The sequence below is a fragment of the Caretta caretta genome, chromosome 3 (assembly GCF_965140235.1).
Source record: "Caretta caretta isolate rCarCar2 chromosome 3, rCarCar1.hap1, whole genome shotgun sequence".
In the NCBI taxonomy this organism is placed as follows: Eukaryota; Metazoa; Chordata; order Testudines; family Cheloniidae; genus Caretta; species Caretta caretta.
Genome location: NC_134208.1, coordinates 186,619,888 through 186,637,673, shown reverse-complemented (window position 1 = coordinate 186,637,673; position 17,786 = coordinate 186,619,888). Strand labels below are relative to the sequence as shown.

Below are 17,786 nucleotides of genomic sequence, written 5' to 3'. Positions count from 1 at the left end.
TGGGGAAGGCTTGATAATAATCCTCACCAATTTGTACAGGTGAACACAGACTCAAAGCCTTGGATCTTAAGAACAATGAAAAATCAATCAGGTTCTTAAAAGAAGTATTTTAATTAAAGAAAAGGTAAACGAATCACCTCTGTAAAATCAGGATGGAAAATACTTTACAGGGTTATTCAGATTAAAAACACAGAGGATCCCCCTCTGGGCAAAACCTTAAAGTTACAGAAAACAGGAGTAAACCTCCCTCTTAACACAGGGAAAATTCACATAAAACAAAAGATAAACTAATCTGCCTTGCCTGGCATACCTACACTGGTTGCAATATTGGAGACTTGGATTAGGATGGGTTGGAAAAGATGGATTTCTGTCTAGCCTCTCTCAGTCCCAAGAGAGAACAAACACGTAAACAAAGAGCACAAACAAAAGCCTCCCTCTGCCCCCCCCCCCCAGATTTGAAAGTTTCTTGTTCCCTTATTGGTCCTTTGGGTCAGGTGCCAGCCAGGTTAGCTGAGCTTCTTAACCCTTTACAGGTAACAGGATGTTGCCTCTGGCCAGGAGGGATTTTATAGCACTGTATACAGAAAGGCGGTTACTCTTCCCTTTATATTTATGACACGCCCCCCAAATCACAGATAGGGTGAAACACTGGATGTGATTTCTTCCTGGAGCTCGAGAATAAAACAGAGTTAATAAGACACATGCATCTCTAAATATACTACTAACTGTATAAAGACTAACAATATTTCCCACATCTTAAGGACGATTTGGACCAGTTGATTCTGGGAAACTTTCACGGGGGAGTGCATCAGCCACTTTGTTAGAAGCTCCTGAAATGTGTTTTGTGTCGAAATCAAAATCTTGGAGAGCTAAACTCCACTGAATAAGTTTTTTGTTATTTCCATTGGCGGTATGAAGCCACTGTAGCGCAAGCATGGTCGGTTTGCAGGTGGAAATGCCATCCCCAAAAGTATGGGCGTAGCTTTTCCAGAGCACAGACAATGGCATAACATTCCTTTTCACTGATTGACCAGTGGCTTTCCCTCTCAGACAGCTGCTTGCTGAGAAACGTGACAGGATGGAACTCTTGATTCGGTCCTTCCTCCATTAAGACTGCTCCCACACCACGCTCGGACGCATCTGTGGTTACTAGGAACGGTTTGTCAAAGTCTGGGGCCCTTAGCACAGGGTCAGACATGAGGTGTCGCTTTAAGCTGGTTAAAGGCCTTCTGACACTCTTCAATCCACTGAACTGCATTTGGCTGTTTCTTTTTGGTTAGGTCTGTTAGTGGGGCGGTGATTTGACTGTATTGCGGTACAAATCGCCTGTAATATCCAGCCAAGCCTAAGAAGGATTGAACCTGTTTCTTTGACTGAGGGACAGGCCACTTTTGGATAGCATCCACTTTGGCCTGTAGGGGGTTGATAGTTCCTTGACCCACCTAGTGTCCAAGTAAGTCACTCTGTTTAGGCCTATTTGACACTTCTTAGCCTTAACAGTTAGTCCTGCCTCCCTTATGCGCTCAAAGACTTTTTGTAGATGTTCCAGGTGTTCTGCCCAGGAATCCGAAAATATGGCCACATCATCAAGGTAGGCGACTGCATATTCTCCTAATCCTGTTAGGAGACCATCTACAAGTTTTTGGAAGGTGGTGGGTGCATTCCGCAGCCCGAAAGGGAGCATATTAAATTCATACAGCCGGACATGTGTGGTGAAGGCTGACCTTTTCTTGGCGGATTCTGCTAGCTGTACCTGCCAGTACCCCTTGGTTAAGTCCAAGGTAGAGATGAACTGGGCCCATCCCAGTTTCTCCAGTAGTTCATCTGTGCATGGCATTGGATAGTTGTCTGGGCAAGTTACGGCATTTAGCTTATGGTAGTCCATGCAAAAACGTATCTCCTCATCTGTTTTGGGAACTAGAACTGCTGGAGATGCCCATGCATTGCCAGAGGGGCATATTACACCCATCTGTAGCATATCCTGGATCTCCTGTTCTATAGCAGTTTTAGCTTGAGGAGACACCCGGTAAGGTTGGACTTTAATTGGGTGAGCATTACCTGTGTCAATGGAGTGGTATGCCCGTTCAGTCAGCCCTGGGGTGGCTGAGAACATCGGCGAGTAGCTAGTGCACAGCTCCTTGATCTGCTGTCGCTGCATACGTTCACCTCTTCCACACCACCATCACTTTTCCCTTCTTAGTAGGCACCTTCAGGCCACTCAGCGTCATCTCCTCCCTGGGCTGTAAACTGACAAACAGTTAATTCTCTGGAATGAAAGGGCTTTAGAGAATTAATATGCTACACCTTAGGCTTTCGGTTGGAGGTGGGGAATCCCATGAGATAATTAATAGCTCCCAGGCGCTCCTGGACCGTGAGTGGCCCTTCGCACGATGCTTTCATTTTATGGGCCTGGAGGACCTTTAAGACCATGACCTGGTCCCCAACTTTGAAGGAACGCTCTCTAGCATGTTTAACATACCAGGCTTTTTGCTCTTTTTGAGCATCTTTTAGGTTTTCTTTAGCAAGAGCTAAAGAGGTTCGGAGGGTGTTTTGTAGGTTGGTTACAAAGTCCAGAATGTTAGTTCCTGGAGAAAGTGTAAACCCCTCCCATTGCTGCTTCACCAACTGTAATGGCCCCTTAACCTCGCGGCCATATACAAGTTCAAATGGGGAAAACCCTAAACTGGGATGGGGTACAGCTCTGTAGGCAAAGAGCAACTGCTGCAACACTAGGTCCCAATCATTGGAGTGCTCATTTACGAATTTACATATCATGGCCCCCAAAGTTCCATTAAATTTCTCCACCATGCCATTTGTTTGATGGTGGTAAGGGGTGGCAACCAAGTTCTTTACCCCATGAGCTTCCCAAAGGCTTTCCATAGTTCCTGCCAGGAAATGAGTTCCTGCATCTGTGAGGGTGTGGGAGAGCCAACCTACCCTGGCAAAAATGTCTGTTAATGCCTGGCACACACTTTTAGCCCTGGTGTTGTTTAGAGCTACTGCTTCCAGTCATTGGGTAGCAAAATCCATGAAAGTCAGAATGTAATGCTTTTCTCTGGGTGTCTTTTTCAGAAAAGGACCCAGAATATCCACAGCTACTCGCTGAAATGGAACCTCAATGATGGGGAGTGGCTGCAGAGGGGCTTTGACCTGGTCTTGGGGTTTTCCCACTCTTTGGCATACCTCACAAGACCGGACATAGGTAGAAACATCCTTGCCCATTCCCTCCCAGTGGAATGACCTCCCCAAACGGTCTTTGGTCCTGTTCACCCCAGCATGGCCACTAGGATGATTGTGGGCTAAGCTCAAGAGTTTTTCCCGGTACTTAGTTGGAACTACCAGCTGTCTCTGAGGATGCCAGTTTTCCTGGTGTCCACCAGAAAGAGTTTCCTTGTATAAAAGTCGTCTTTCTACAACAAATCGGGATCGATTAGAAGAGTTGAGAGGCGGTGGGTTGCTCCATGCCTCTGTCCAAGCTCTCTGGAGGCTTTCATCTGCTTCCTGTTCAGCCTGGAACTGTTCCCTTAATGCTGGAGACATCAGTTCCTCAATGGATTGTGGACCTCAGCTTGGTCCCTCTGGAAATGATGCAGGTGATGGGGCTGTTTCCATTGATGGTGAACCGCTGTCTGCTGGTGCACTATGGGGTATTTCAGGCTCTGGCTGAGCCTCTTGTGTAGGGTCATTTGCTGCTGCTGCCAGTGCAGGCTCAATGGTGCCCTCTGGTGTTCGAGCTGTAGACGGGGACTCAGCGCTGGCAATGGTTCTGTTGCTGGTTGCTTCGCCAGTTTCGGTTCGGGGACTGGCTTTGGCTGGGTCTCTGGATTCACTATGGCCGTTGCAGTTATTGGTAGGGGATCCGGTTCCCCCATCTCCATCTGGGTCTCTGGTAACACAGATGGGGCCCTGGTGGAAGGCTCAGGAACAGGGATAGGTGTGGAAGCTTGCTTAGTCTGGCTGCGGGTGACCATTCCCACCCTCTTGGCCAGCTTTACCTGGTTGGCCAAGTCTTCCCCTAGCAGCATGGGAATGGAATAATCATCATAGACCGCAAAAGTCCACATTTCTGACCAGCCCTTGTATTGGACAGGCAACTTGGCTGTAGGCAAATTGAAAGAGTTGGACTTGAAGAGTTGAATCATCACTTGGACCTCTGGGTTGATTAAGTTGGGGTCCACTAAGGATTGATGGATAGCTGACACCTGCACTCCAGTGTCCCTCCATGCTGTAACCTTCTTCCCGCCCACACACAGTTTCCCTTCACTCTAAGGGTATCTGGGAGGCATCTGGGCCTGAAGACCTTTGGTGTGACCCCAGTGCAATGAAGTGTAATCTGCTGGGGTTCTTGGGGCAGTTGGCCTTCACATGTTCCAGCTCATTACATTTAAAACATCATCCAGTTGACTGGGCATTGGAGCGAGATGGGTTGCTGGAGAATGGTGTGGTGGGACGATAAGGTGTCTGGGGTTTTCCTTGGGATGTAGGTGGGGCCTTGAGTTACCCCCGGTGATAGGGTTTTGTTTCGGGTTGCCCCTTCTGATATTCGCTCCAACTGCTACTAGTTTTTTTTTCTTTTCTGCCACCTCCACCCATTTGGCTCCAATCTCCCCCGCCTCGATTACAGTTTTGGGCTTCCCATCTAGGATGTACCTTTCTATTTCCTTAGGAGCACCCTCTAAGAACTGATCCATTTGCATTAGGAAGGGCAACTCTTCTGGAGATTTAACACTTGCTCCTGATATCCAGGCATCCCAATTTTTCACAATGTGGTAGGCATGTCGAGTAAATGACACGTCTGGTTTCCACCTTAGGGCTCTGAACTGCCGATGAGAATGCTCGGGTGTTAGTCCCATTCTGACTCTCGCCTGGGTTTTAAAAAGTTCATAACTGTTCATGTGTTCCTTTGGCATTTCAGCCGCAATCTCTGCTAAGGCTCCACTGAGCTGTGGCCTCAGCTCTACCGTGTACTGGTCTGTAGAGATGCTGTACCCAAGGCAGGCCCTTTCGAAGTTTTCTAAGAAGTCCTCGGTATCATCGCCTGCCTTGTAGGTGGGGAACTTTCTGGGATGGGAAGCGGTACCTGGAGAAGGATTACTAGGGTTGGTTGGTATATTCTGCTGATCCCTTGCCTTCTCCATCTCCAGTGCATGCTTCCTATCTTTTTCTTTCTCCTCCATAGCTCTCTTAGGGGCAGTTTCCTCTGCTTCCACCCTGGCGTTTTCTGCCTCCATAGCTGTCTTGTGGGCAGCTTCCTCTGCCTCCACCCTGGCTTTTTCTGCCTCCACCTCCAAGCGCCTTAAGATCATCTGTCTATCATGCTCTTTTTGTTTCTCTCAAGGTTCGAATCTGGCCAGCTCTAGTTTATTAGCTGCTTCACTGGTAGTCATTTTCCTGCTTTCTTGTGCTTAACTCTTGCTATACCTGAGAGTTAGGAGAGGGAAAAAAAAACAACTTGTGAATTTCCCTGCAGGAGGTTAACTACCCTGCCTTTAGGTAGAGAAAACTCAAGCTCAAAAAAGAAAAACCTCTTTGTAAAAAACTAACATCTCTGTCTCCAGGCAAATAGACAGAAAACCCTCTAGCTGCTCTCAGCTTAAAAAAAATCCTCTTCAGCTCTGTTTCTGGCTGCCTGCTAGCCTTGGTCATCTGTGCCTAAAAGGTTTCCTGTGGTTCTGCTTCGTTGGCTCCACTGTGAACCAAGGCAGGCTTGCCAGGGGAACTGAGACAGGAACGTAGGGGAAGCTCTTGAAGTGCAGAGACATCAGGACTTGGGGATTCAGTGTCTAGACCTACCCCTCCTTTCACTCCTAACTTTACAAATGATGAGCTTACTTCCTCAGGTAGAAAATAATGTGTCATGGCTGTCGCAAACTTCTCAAAAGTATTTGCCTCTTCTAAACAGCATGACTTCTGTTTTTCTCAGGTTCAGCATCAACTTCAAGGTGTTCTTCATCCGTGAGTTCCTCACCCAAGCACTGGACTAGCTTGGTGACTGTTGTCATAATTTGTGAAAAATAGATATAGTTCATTGTCTTTTTGACAATTTTTTAATGTAACAGCGTGGAAATGTAGTTCTTCCAACTGGATTTGAGAACAGTGGCAACCACTGTAATGTTGTTCTTGTCTTTGTGGCTAAAATCCTCTGCCTTGTGGGGGGGGGTACAAAAGGCAATAGAAGATGTGATCTCTGAGGACCCCGAATTGTTCAGCATCAAAACAGATGCACTTCATTAAAGATGCCAGGACATGTTTAAAACCTTTTGGCCACTGCTTCATCTGCCAAGAAAAGCATTTCCACTTCCACATACCAGTCACAAGGATTTTTCAGGCAATGTTTCAGCCATATGTCACACATAGCAACAATCGTGATTCCAACAAGAAGAAGAGCAGATTCTATCAAAGGACAGATTTGATATCTGCTTTAGTGAGCTAAGCACCATCAGTATCTACAGCTAAATCTCACATTTTGTAGGTTAGCTGAGGGCCACAAGCCAACCCTTTTTGTGGATCTGTTTCTTAGAGACCAAGAATCACCATGAAGTTAAGATAACTATTGTCTTAACTGTAATTATTTACTTGTGACTGTATACTTTTTGTAGTATGAACACAGGTTTTATAAAACACATAATCAAAGGTAATTTCTTGTCAGTTTGGATGAAAAACAAAATGCAGTTAGAAACAACCACAATAAAATTAACTCAGTAAGAAAAAAGAGGGAGTGTGTGTCATGGGATTCAGGTGGCAGTCCAGACCAATAAAGGATTTTGTCACCACCTGCCCTGTAACCCTGGGTGCCTCACAGCTCTTTAGTGCTGTAGCTCCCAACCTGGGCCGCTCACAAGCAGCCTGCCACTATGAATATCTGTATATAGCAGCAGCACTGAGTCCAGAAGTCTGATGCCAGCAGCCTGCCAGCAACACACCAGTCACACTCTGTCTTCAACCAGCCTTGGTTACAACCAGCAAGATGACCCCAACACACTCCCCATTCCAAATTTCCCAAAAACTGTGTGCCCTGAAATGTTCAGCCCTTTCCTGGACAGCTCAGAGAAATAATAATGTTCAATACTCCTGTAAAGAGACAAAACTACATCACGGCTTATTAACTTAGCTTGAGTAAATGCACCCTTCCTTTTAAACACAGCATTGAGTTGGTTTATAGTAAAATAAAACAGATTTATTAACAATAGGACATAGATTAAGTGATGCTAAGTATAAGCAATAAAGTTAGAAAGGGCTACAAGCAAATAAAAGTGAAAACATGCATCTAAAAGTCTTAAACCTAATCTAGCAAGATACAGTCTTTGTTCAAGCTAGTTTCTCTACCTAGTCGTTCTTTTTCCCAGCCATGGCCATCTTTCCCCCAGTCGGGACCTTCCACAAAAGTACAAGGTGCTTGCTTCCCATGTCATCTTAAGTGAAAGATCTTTGCCTACTCAGATTTCTCACCTATCTTCAGTTCCAGAGACTTCAATCCTCCTTGGTTGAAGGACATATTTTTCTTAGCTTGGAAGAGCTCTGGCCTCTTGTATTTGTCTAGTGATGGATGCCCAAGATGGCTTCTCTCCTTGCTTATATCTTCCAAAATTCAATTAATTGTTTTCAAGAGGCAGAATGATCTCATGGTGTCTTTCTCTTCCTGTGGGCTTCTCATCCCCCATCCAATTTCTATGTAAATGGGGTTTCCATTGTTTCTGATTCCACCATGCTTAATTAATAAATGTGGCATTCCCTCCTGTCTGGAGAGACTGTACAGCCCAATATCAATGAGTATCCATAATTCCTTATATAGTGGTAATGCATACAATTCACGGTGATATCAATCACCAGTGTGCCATAGGCTTTCAGAAAAGAACTCACTCTGTACCAGTGATACTCAGACCTCAGTGGTTTAGGAGCCAAATTAGCAATCAACGTTACCCAAAAGAGCCACAGTAGTATAAATTCATTGTTTCATTTACTCTGTGTGTGTGTGTGTGTGTATGTATATGTATCAATTCACAGCAAAACGACTGAGCAAGTATTCTACAATTGGTTAATAACATAGTAAAAGCATCCTGATTGGTTAATAAACTTAGATTGGGTAATAATTAAATCATACTGTGTTTAAAAAGGTGCTGCAAAGACCCACAAGAAGACACATTAAAGAGCCACTTGCAGCTGCCAAGCCTAAGTCTGAGTGTCACACTTTTCTAATACAGTACAGTAATATTGTATACCATCAGTTTGATTCAATTGCTTATCACTAGAGGTTCAGCCACTCTATCTTTGTAGACCGCTAAACCTTGCCATGTATTCTTTGAAAAGTAAAACCCAGATCAAGCTTCTCTCTACCAACCACCATGCTGTCTTCTGCCCCACTTGTTAGTGTGAGAATGCTTCCATCCCTCATTAGCTAGATGGATCTGTTTACATGATATGTAAATACATTGTATGCAGTGGTGTTGTAGCCCTGTCAGTCTCAGGATATGAGACACACAAAGTGGATAAGGTAATATCTTTTATTGGACCAACATATGTTATATATCTCTCAGCCACAGAAGTTGGTCCAATAAAAGATTACTATCTCCCACCTTGTCTTTCTAATGTAAAGACATTCTCTTTGTCTTTCAAAGTACTTTGGAAGTAACTCCCAGGTGGAGAAAACATATTCCTTTGTCTAGTGCAGTCCTGTTTACCAACTCTCTCTGGCATAGCTGGTTTACACACACTTCAGTCATAATTTCAGCATATATTCATCAGCTCTTAATACCCACCCCATACATACATCACACAAGAATATTAATGATCATTGAGTTATTAGTTTTCAAAAGACACTTCACAAGGCATATTTTGTTCAAAGATTATTACAGTAGTATGTAGGATGTGAATACAGAGAGTGCTTATTGTCACAGTGTGTTCCTCATTTCGTTGTCACTAATGCTAAAACTAGTTATTTATACTTTATTTGTCACAAAAGCAAGAAATAAGCTTCATACTGGTGCATGCATTCTTTTGGCAGACAGTGAAATAAAAGTGTATCCTTTCACAGATCTAGAAAGACAACATATCTTCTTTATGAAGGCTTTAATGATCACTCAACTTACTGTAGCCAATCAGTGACCATTTTCACATTGCTTTCAGCTCATTCCCTCCTGATTATTGAAAGCAGCTGTGTTTATTGAGCTGAACGAAGGTCAGAAAAGCTTAGTTTATGTTTGAGTACCTACCGGTATAATTACGCAATCAGCAAGCTTAAGGTTAACATGTATTAAGTGAACTTGTCTCCTATATGAGAAACACATATATTGACTGGTGTGTGTTCCCTTTATGTCTCCCTACCCTTCCCCACCCAAAGGTATCAACAGTTGTCTTATATTAAGGATGAGCAGCTTCTCTCTAATCTAGATACCATTGTACATTAGAACTGTGAATATTCTCTGTATGTTGATCATTTTGCAGTGTTTCTCAACCTTTTTTGATAGCAGGGACCAGTTTGCTGCCTTCCTAAACTGTGTCAGGGAAATCTCAGGGTCCACGGACTGGTTGTTGAGAAACACTGAGTTAAAGCATATGAGACTATACCAGATTTAATCAGTAATGAAAGTTGTAGAATATATAGCTTTTTTTACTGTAATATTTTAGTGCTAAATTGATGGAGCCACGTTACAGCAGCACTGTCTGGAGGAAATCTAGCTGAATCAAACATACATCCTCCTAGGTCTCTTGGGTTGTGCATGCTGCAGCAGGAGCTCCACCACATTTCAAAGTGGTACACTGTACACGCCCGCCCCCCCCTCCCCCCGTGCTGAGTGCAAATGGTGGAGGGGAAGCAATGTGATAACCCACTTTCAATCAGGTACTCCTCCTTTGGAAAGGATACCACCAGTGCTTGCAATCCTCCACAGTATTATGGCTGGCTGTTGTACATGAGTGCAACGGGATGCTTACATTTTCTCCCAACTTGCACTCTTGTGAGGTCAGAAACAGCCTGGCCTTTATTTACGAAAGGAATGTTTTGATAGATAAAAATGTACTTATCAATGTCCATTTAAGTAGCTGAAGTTATACTATTTCTAGCATTGTTAATCCAGCCATGCAAAATTCTATTTGCCTGTTCACTTGGGGCCAGGGAATTTTTTTTTGACAGGCTAGTAATTTTTTTTGTTTTTACACCATAATTATGGCTAAGTAGCATTTATTTGGTCTGGTACCATTTCATGGTGATTTTGCATGGCTGTATTAATTCTAACATGAAATAGTTCTTATAATAGAGCAGTATTAGAAATACTGCATAATGGTGATACCAGAAATTGGACATTTTGATTTTTTCTGTTGAACCACCATTTTCGTCAAACTAAAAAGAAATATAACAAAATATAGGGTATATTTCCCCTTTTGTGCAGAGAAATACAGAAGGAGCAGATGTGTCTAAAAATATAGAAAAATCCATGTGCATGCATATTAAATGGCTATGTAACAGGCAAATTTGAGGCAAATGACAAGATGTAAAACCTGTAGATTGTGATGTTGGGTAGCATGCAAATGAAGCAGGGGCCTGGGCATTTGTAAGAAATTTTTGATTTCTGAGCTCCCTTCTGTCAAAGATGAAGCCCTTGCATCTTCATTGTTTGCATGTTGCTCCTGTATGCTTGGCAGTCTGCTGACACATTTATATGATGCTACGTGAAGACACAGATGTCCACTATTAACAAGTTACTGTTGCACTGCACTCCAACCTAAGGACAGGAGTAACTTGTGACTTTTTTCTAATTGTAATAATTAATATAATTTTAATGTTCTTTTTGCAGATGTTACATGTATTATTTTAATATTTCTGACTCCCCAAAATGTCATAACCACACCCCCATTTTTGTTTGTTTTTTCTTTGTTTTTTTTTGTGGTGGTCAGGAGGAGGTGTTAATCTTCTGTTTGGTACTTTTTTCCAGTAGCAATTTGGCAGGGTACCATGCCAACCAGGAAATCTGAGCAACCACTGCAGCTTTATAACAAACTTGTAGTTTATTATTTCAGTTTTCTGCACTCCGTTCACATAGTCCCTTGAACAGGTGGTCCATAGAAAGAAAATGTACAGAAACAAAGAGTGAAAGAGAGAGTTATTTAATTAATATGCACAATACATAATGTATCAAAACTTATAAAAATGTAAATCATGAGTGAAAAGTACAAGAGAAAAGCAAATTAGAAAAGACACATTATAGCAAGTAATTAAGATTCAAACTCTTTTTTAAAGAGGAAAAGTGGATGTTTTATTGAAATCACAAAGTAATCAAATTTTAGGCCTTTTGAATAAATCTATTTTCCACTTTCTTGGAAAAACTCTATCTCTTTATATAAATCTCTGCAAAGAAGTTACTTTTGTTTTTTCAAGAATTTGGCATTCTGCACTTGCAAAATATATTACGTTCCTCACCATTGTCTTCAGTGCTTTTCTGAGTATATTGAAGGTTTCATAGCGTAGTTTCCATATTTCATTATCACTCAGCAGCATGAGAATAATAGTTTTTAGCATAGCATACATAGCTGAAACTCAAACATTCATTTCTATCCTTAGTTTCAACATTTAACTTCCATCTGTTCTTCTCCCTTTTTTCTTTCATTTCCCTGTTTCCGTTTTTCCTCATGCTATGACATAAAAGTGATTGCACTGAAAAGACTGCCCTTTTTGAGGAACAGACCGAAGGAAAAAGACAAAATGAAGGCCTTCTACCGTCGCTCCATGTGTAAGACTTTGACAGTTAGCTTCTTTTAAATGGCTACACTGGCTTCCATTACTAATTTTTCACTAACCTTTCCCCTGGACTGTGCTGTTTTTTACTATTTTGCAATGTGCAAGTCCTGCTATAATACAAGGAGCTGGAAGAATTTTTGAAAAACCTTGGCACTGAATAATATTTGTATATATACATACTCGATTTATTGTGATTACATTTTATATATTTGTATACATATTTATTATATATACACATTGTGCATGCATGTGTATATAAATTTACAGTGCACTCTATAGACATTTGAATAGTTTTAAATTCCACTTTTAGTAAGCATTTTATAAACCACAAATATCTTAAATTTTTGGTTTAAAGAATCTATAGAGAAAATAGTGCAAGGATATAAAGTGGTCTGTTACTCTTTTCGAATATGTGTCATTTATTCTTTACTAAAATGTTCTATTTTTTAAAAAGGGGGTGGACACTTCTATAGTGTTGTAAAACAAAGCAGTATATCATAGGATGCCATCTCTTTCAGATCCTTTTAACTACTATAATGCAAAATACAGTATTCCTGCAGTAACCTGCACTGAACAAGGACCCCAACCATTGCCAAAGTTCATGTTGTGTTAGCACCTCTGCCCATCTTACCCTTATTCATTCCATTTGTCTTTGCAAAACAACATATCAAAGCTTCTAACATATATATTGCATATCATTGCAGCACAAGCATGGCACTTTTATCTAATAAAATCAATTAAAAATCATATCTGAACTGAAAGTATGGCCTATAATACTTTTCATTCATTGAGCTGATTGCATGTCATAACATGGATGATCTTGTGTTTGTAGCTTTCAGTATTCAATATGCCTTGATGCTTAGACAAATGTCAAACTTTTTACAATACGAAATAGAAATAAAAAAAATACATTCAACCATGCTGATTCATTTGCTTTCATTTGCATCCCAGCCATGAATGACCTGGTGCAGTCCATGGTCCTAGCAGGAGGACAATGGACAGGTAGTTCTGAGCATCTGGAGGGCCCTGATGATAGATCTACGGGTAAAAGGAAAAAAGAATTGGGAGCTATGGCCTTCTCTACTACAGCTATCAACTTTGCAACTGTCAACTCTTCTTCAGGCTTCAGATCCAAGCAATTGCTAAATAATAAAGGTATAGGTAGAAGCTTTTTGCACTGTTGTGATTATATTGGTAACAACAATTTTATATAAATCTGTTTTTATTCCTTCATATTTCACATTCTTCTGTAGAAAACAACCTGAATAATTGAATTACAGTACTAAGAAGTAATTGAATGGGTTTAATAGCTAGTATTGTAAAATACCTTAGAGTTTTTCCTACAGAAAGGCTACATAAGCAAAGATGGATTGTATTTGAAATAATTATTTCATTACATTTTACAGATGACAAATGTTTAAATTACATTTTTGCTGAGAAATTTAATTTACATACTGTTTTATGTCTCTATGTATAGATACTACATCCTTTGAAGATGTAAGTCCACAAGGCATTAGTGATGATTCTAGTACAGGATCAAGAGTTCATGGTAAGATGTGAACTTTAATTAAATAATAAATTAAGAATACATGATGTGAATGCTAACGATGTTTGCGCACACAGTGAATTGAAGCATTGCAAGTGAGCGTGTTTTCTATATTTTGCGTATGACTTGACTATATGGTGCCATTTCTTCAAACCTAATACTTTTTCTTTTTCTATAAAATAATCTTTCCACTAACTGTTGTGTATTTTAGTAGACGATATCTATGAAATGCACCTGAACAGAATACAAATTCTTTTTGCCCATTTTCAGATATATTTGGGTTTAATTGTGAAAGAAGGAAAATTTTGACTTGCATTAAAAAGCTCTTTAGGTTTCAGTGATTCATTTCTTGATTTTAAAGTAAAGTTTTATATATTTCATAGTACAAAATAAGTCTTTTCATCAAGTAAAAATATAGAGTGGAAAAGCTAAATAAAGAAATAAATACAAGAAATTTCTTACAAGAAATAAAACTGAAACTATTTTTCTTTACTAAAATATTTTAAAATGAATATAAACAAAATTGAAATAAAATATCGTTATTTAGTATTCTGGAAAATATTAACAGTGCAATTATTTCCTTTGTACTAACAGATGCTAGAACTAGGGGCATGGGGGAGGTGCTGTAGCACCATCTGGCTTCAAGTGGATTCCATTATATACAGTGTTTACAGTTTTGGTTCAATGGCTCTCAGCACCCCCATTATACAAATTGTTCTAGCACCCCGGCTTATATTGGGGAGGAGTACAGGACATTCACTATGCAGATGCTCTTGCTCCTCCTGTTTGTGGCATTTCTACAGTGTGCAAGGTTCCTTGTCAAATCTGTTGTAAGTGACCAAATCACAAGCAGCTTTCTGCATGCCACTGTGTTCTTCTAAAATCCTGGTTTCCCACTAACAAATCTGTTTCAATTCTAAACATGCACTCTGTTTTCTGTTTTTCTTTCCCTTGTATCTTACTGTTCCTGTAGCATCCTTTACTAAAGTGTCCTCTTGGACTGCCTGGAAATCCCTTCGCTTTCTGATCTGTAAGAAACAACACTTTGTTGACAATGGGCGTGCTCAGCCTGTGAAATAGTGCATGATTCCTACCTCAGAACATTCTGTGATCAGAATGTAAAGGTATAGTGTCATCTGCTAAAATTGTGTTTATCATTCTGTCTCCTTACTTTTCATTTAGCTTCCAGACCAGCCAGCCTTGATAGTGGCAGAACATCCACTAGTAACAGCAATAACAACGCTTCACTTCATGAAGTCAAAGGTATGGTGTAGGTGAATTGCCATCTATGCTTCATTTCCATGACTTTGTTTGTAAGATGGGCTGGTAAAAAAATAAAATAAAAAATTCATGGCATGTTTTTCTTTTAACAATTTATGCCAGTGGTAGGCAACCTGCAGCTCGCGGGCTGCATGCGGCCCATCAGAGAAATCCACTGGTGGGCCACCAGACAGTTTGTTTACATTTGCACAGCCACCCGCAGCTCCCAGTGGCAGCGGTTCACCATTCCCGGCCAATGGGAGCTGCGGGAAGCGGCGGCCAGCACGTCCCTATGGCCCACGCCGCTTCCCGCAGCTCCCATTGGCTGGGAACGGCAAACCGCGACCACTAGAAGCTGCGGGAAGCCGTGCAAATGTAAACAAACTGTCTGGCGGCCCACCAGCGGATTACCCTGACAGGCCACGTGCAGGTCGCGAGCTGCAGGTTGCCTACCACTCGCATAAATTGTTAAAAGAAAAACATGCCCACCACTGCTTTATGCCCTTCGTTTTCCAAATTAGGGAAGAATATTAATACAGTAGACCTTCAAATACATTTAGTAAATATTAAAATAGGAGCAATTACAATGTATGAAGTTGAAACTATTTTAAAATAAGTCTAAGGTAGACCATACATACGAACACCCATACTAGGTCAGATCAATGGTCCTGTCGTCCAACAGTGGCCAATGCGAGGTGCTTCAGAGGGAATGAACAGAACAGGTAGAATCATAGAATATCAGGGTTGGAAGGGACCTCAGGAGGTCATCTAGTCGAACCCCCTGCTCAAAAGCAGGACCCATCCCCAATTAAATCATCCCAGCCAGAGCTTTGTCAAGCCTGACCTTAAAAACTTCTAAGGAAGGAGATTCCACCACCTCCCTAGGCAATGCATTCCAGTGTTTCACCACCCTCCTAGTGAAAAAGTTTTTCCTAATATCCAACCTAAACCTCCCCCACTGCAACTTGAGAGCATTACTCCTTGTCCTGTCCTCTTCCACCACTGAGAATAGTCTAGAACCATCCTCTCTGGAACTACCTCTCAGGTAGTTGAAAGCAGCTATCAAATCCCCCCTCATTCTTCTCTTCTGCAGGCTAAACAATCCCAGTTCCCTCAGCCTCTCCTCATAACTCATGTGTTCCAGACCCCTAATCATTTTTGTTGCCCTTCGCTGGACTCTCTCCAATTTATCCACATCCTTCTTGTAGTGTGGGCCCAAAACTGGACACAGTACTCCAGATGAGGCCTCACCAATGTCGAATAGAGGGGGACGATCACGTCCCTCGATCTGCTCGCTATGCCCCTACTTATACATCCCAAAATGCCATTGGCCTTCTTGGCAACAAGGGCACACTGCTGACTCATATCCAGCTTCTCGTCCACTGTCACCCCTAGGTCCTTTTCCGCAGAACTGCTGCCTAGCCATTCAGTCCCTAGTCTGTAGCTGTGCATTGGGTTCTTCCGTCCTAAGTGCAGGACCCTGCACTTATCCTTATTGAACTTCATCAGATTTCTTTTGGCCCAATCCTCCAATTTGTCTAGGTCCTTCTGTATCCTATCCCTCCGTTCCAGCGTATCTACCACTCCTCCCAGTTTAGTATCATCCGCAAATTTGCTGAGAGTGCAATCTACACCATCCTCCAGATCATTTATGAAGATATTGAACAAAACCGGCCCCAGGACCGACCCCTGGGGCACTCCACTTGACACCGGCTGCCAACTAGACATGGAGCCATTGGTCACTACCCGTTGAGCCCGACAATCTAGCCAGCTTTCTACCCACCTTATAGTGCATTCATCCAGCCCATACTTCCTTAACTTGCTGACAAGAATACTGTGGGAGACCGTGTCAAAAGCTTTGCTAAAGTCAAGAAACAATACATCCACTGCTTTCCCTTCATCCACAGAACCAGTAATCTCATCATAAAAGACGATTAGATTAGTCAGGCATGACCTTCCCTTGGTGAATCCATGCTGGCTGTTCCTGATCACTTTCCTCTCATGCAAGTGCTTCAGGATTGATTCTTTGAGGACCTGCTCCATGATTTTTCCAGGGACTGAGGTGAGGCTGACTGGCCTGTAGTTCCCAGGATCCTCCTTCTTCCCTTTTTTAAAGATTGGCACTACATTAGCCTTTTTCCAGTCATCCGAGACTTCCCCCGATCGCCACGAGTTTTCAAAGATAATGGCCAATGGCTCTGCAATCACAGCCGCCAATTCCTTCAGCACTCTCGGATGCAACTCGTCCGGCCCCATGGACTTGTGCACATCCAGCTTTTCTAAATAGTCCCTAACCACCTCTTTCTCCACAGAGGGCTGGCCATCTCTTCCCCATTTTGTGATGCCCAGCGCAGCAGTCTGGGAGCTGACCTTGTTAGTGAAGACAGAGGCAAAAAAAGCATTGAGTACATTAGCTTTTTCCACATCCTCTGTCACTAGGTTGCCTCCCTCATTCAGTAAGGGGCCCACACTTTCTTTGGCTTTCTTCTTGTTGCCAACATACCTGAAAAAACCCTTCTTGTTACTCTTGACATCTCTTGCTAGCTGCAGCTCCAGGTGCGATTTGGCCCTGCTGATGTCATTCCTACATGCCCGAGCAATATTTTTATACTCTTCCCTGGTCATATGTCCAACCTTCCACTTCTTGTAAGCTTCTTTTTTATGTTTAAGATCCGCTAGGATTTCACCATTAAGCCAAGCTGGTCGCCTGCCATATTTACTATTCTTTCGACTCATCGGGATGGTTTGTCCCTGTAACACTGAGTCAGCAGTGTGCCCTTGTTGCCAAGAAGGCCAATGGCATTTTGGGATGTATAAGTAGGGGCATAGCGAGCAGATCGAGGGACGTGATCGTTCCCCTCTATTCGACATTGGTGAGGCCTCATCTGGAGTACTGTGTCCAGTTTTGGGCCCCACACTTCAAGAAGGATGTGGATAAATTGGAGAGAGTCCAGCGAAGGGCAACAAAAATGATTAGGGGTCTGGAACATATGAGTTATGAGGAGAGGCTGAGGGAGCTGGGATTGTTTAGCCTGCAGAAGAGAAGAATGAGGGGGGATTTGATAGCTGTTTTCAACTACCTGAAAGGGGGTTCCAAAGAGGATGGCTCTAGACTGTTCTCAATTGTAGCAGATGACAGAACGAGGAGTAATGGTCTCAAGTTACAGTGGGGGAGGTTTAGATTGGATATTAGGAAAAACTTTTTCACTATGAGGGTGGTGAAACACTGGAATGCGTTACCTAGGGAGG

The 17,786-nt window shown here is 42.2% G+C and overlaps 1 protein-coding gene across 9 annotated transcripts in view; it reads left to right on the top strand.

The window, feature by feature from the left end:
* CCDC88A (coiled-coil domain containing 88A) overlaps window positions 1–17,786 on the top strand; it is a 366,404-nt gene that overhangs the window by 328,888 nt on the left and 19,730 nt on the right. For 3 of the 9 annotated variants that reach the window (XM_048842830.2, XM_048842829.2, XM_048842825.2), the window contains exons 26-29: window positions 11,640–11,723; window positions 12,683–12,886; window positions 13,209–13,280; window positions 14,460–14,540. In XM_048842830.2, coding sequence (XP_048698787.2) covers window positions 11,640–11,723; window positions 12,683–12,886; window positions 13,209–13,280; window positions 14,460–14,540 — 441 coding nt within the window. Of the gene's footprint in view, window positions 1–11,639; window positions 11,724–12,682; window positions 12,887–13,208; window positions 13,281–14,250; window positions 14,308–14,459; window positions 14,541–17,786 lie in introns of all 9 variants that reach the window. The other 6 variants (XM_048842828.2, XM_048842826.2, XM_048842831.2 and 3 more) reach the window with 5 other exon arrangements.